The sequence below is a fragment of the Penaeus monodon genome, chromosome 31 (genome assembly GCF_015228065.2).
Source record: "Penaeus monodon isolate SGIC_2016 chromosome 31, NSTDA_Pmon_1, whole genome shotgun sequence".
Classification (NCBI taxonomy): Eukaryota; Metazoa; Arthropoda; class Malacostraca; order Decapoda; family Penaeidae; genus Penaeus; species Penaeus monodon.
Window position 1 is genome coordinate 1751341 of NC_051416.1, and position 1704 is coordinate 1753044.

The window sequence follows — 1704 nt, forward strand, 5'->3', positions numbered from 1 at the left end:
AAGCATAACCTAACATTACAAATGTATTAATAAATAACTTGACCTTCCAGTTGGCCCTAGGGTTTGCCCTGGCAGCAGCCAATGAGTAAGTACCAATGTATATTGACCTACAATAACTTGTCAACCATTTTAAACAAGGTGAAGCACTTTTGACGAATGGATAACGAGATTCGTGTTTTTCAGTGGCTTGCGAGCTGAACGCAGTGTTACGGCAGATAACCACCCTTACTCGAAGCTATGTGAGAAACAACCTGACAAATTCATTTGCGGCAACTGCAAAACCTTGATCCAGTGTGTGAAGGGGCAGGCCTTCACTCGCCACTGCATTGAGGATCACTTCTGTTCGGAGAAGCCCCAGTTTGGCGGTGGTATCTGCTACCCAAATGAACCTGTGGACTGCACCTGCGTGAAGGCCAACGAGTTCCGAGTGGACCCCTACGACTCTCAGAGGTTCTTCTCTTGCAAGGCTGTTGGCTCCACCCCCGAGAACTACAAGTGCCCAGATGGTATGGTCTTCGATGAAGGCTCGGCACAGTGCCAGACGGCAAGTGGCCTGCCTCCATGCGTGGTGGCGGGTACTTTTGCCAACCCAAGCAACTGCAGTGAATACTACTCGTGCATTAGCCTGCGCAGTGGATGGCTGCAGAAATCATTCATGTGCACCAATGACATGATGTACAACGAACAAAAGGATTTATGTGAAGATCCGTGCATGTACCAATTCGTGTGCCAGCAGGAAGGCCGTTACCCTGACCTTCTGAACAAGCAGAATTACTTTGAATGCTACATGCTTGGTGGCGTGTTGCAGCAGCTACGTTACAGCTGCCCTGAGAGCTACAGGTGGGATATCGTGTCTCCAGGTGTGGGCCAGTGCGTGGAGGACCATGGAGATAAAGATTCTAACTATGCCTTCGGGCAGTGCGACATCCCTGATAACTTGTGTCCAGGTTAGTATATGCTCTAATCACGTGGTACTTTTACAGGAAAAGTCCATTTCCCCTTGAAATCCGACAACGGGCGGATTTGGTAAAAAAATGACTTTAAAAGTTGTATAGTCCATGTAGGATTTTGAGTGTTAATTACATGCTGCTTCACTTTTCCAGGCCCATGAGCAACGTGTTACTACTGCAAGGGCGCCCTTGTCGCAACACCACTTGGAGTGGATTAGGGCCAGGCCCTACTTCGATGTGTCTTAAATAAAAAATATTAACTTTTTCTTTTGACTTGTTCATACCCCATATCTCCTAAATTAAGGCCGGTATTGAAATTAGTTGGCTTTATTCTACAGATATGAATAAGTGCTAGATTGATGAACTGGCATATTACTTGTATATCTAGTATTACTTGCATATCTAGTGACGATGGCAAACATTTAACTTTTAATCAAATTAATGTTGATGGGAGTAATGACAAACATTAGCCCATCAATTAATCTAGGCTTGCAAGACTTACCATGACGTAATCTTACGTAGTTTTAATTGCCAACACATTTAAATGTTGACATTGTTAATCTATGGAATAAATCCTGCCGTGGACATCGGCCCTTGCACCAATAACCTCTAAGCTTGAGGATGAATTCTTGCAGGCAAAATGTCGAGGATCACCCCAAAGATCCTATATAAAATCTAGGAAAGCGGCAATCAAACTTGCGTAGCATAAGCAAATTCTTGCTAGGTGCCATAACCGTGCAACATTAGCATAGTT

At 44.5% G+C, this 1704-nt stretch overlaps 1 protein-coding gene across 1 annotated transcript in view; it reads left to right on the forward strand.

Annotated features, from left to right (window-relative positions):
* LOC119592976 (peritrophin-44-like) overlaps positions 1–1215 on the forward strand; it is a gene marked incomplete at its 5' end in the record, with an annotated part of 1717 nt that extends 502 nt beyond the window's left edge. Inside the window, 3 exon segments of the mRNA XM_037941862.1 lie at positions 51–85; positions 184–947; positions 1104–1215. Of these exon segments, the coding sequence (XP_037797790.1) occupies positions 51–85; positions 184–947; positions 1104–1111 (807 nt within the window).
* Positions 1216–1704: the final 489 nt, after the last annotated feature.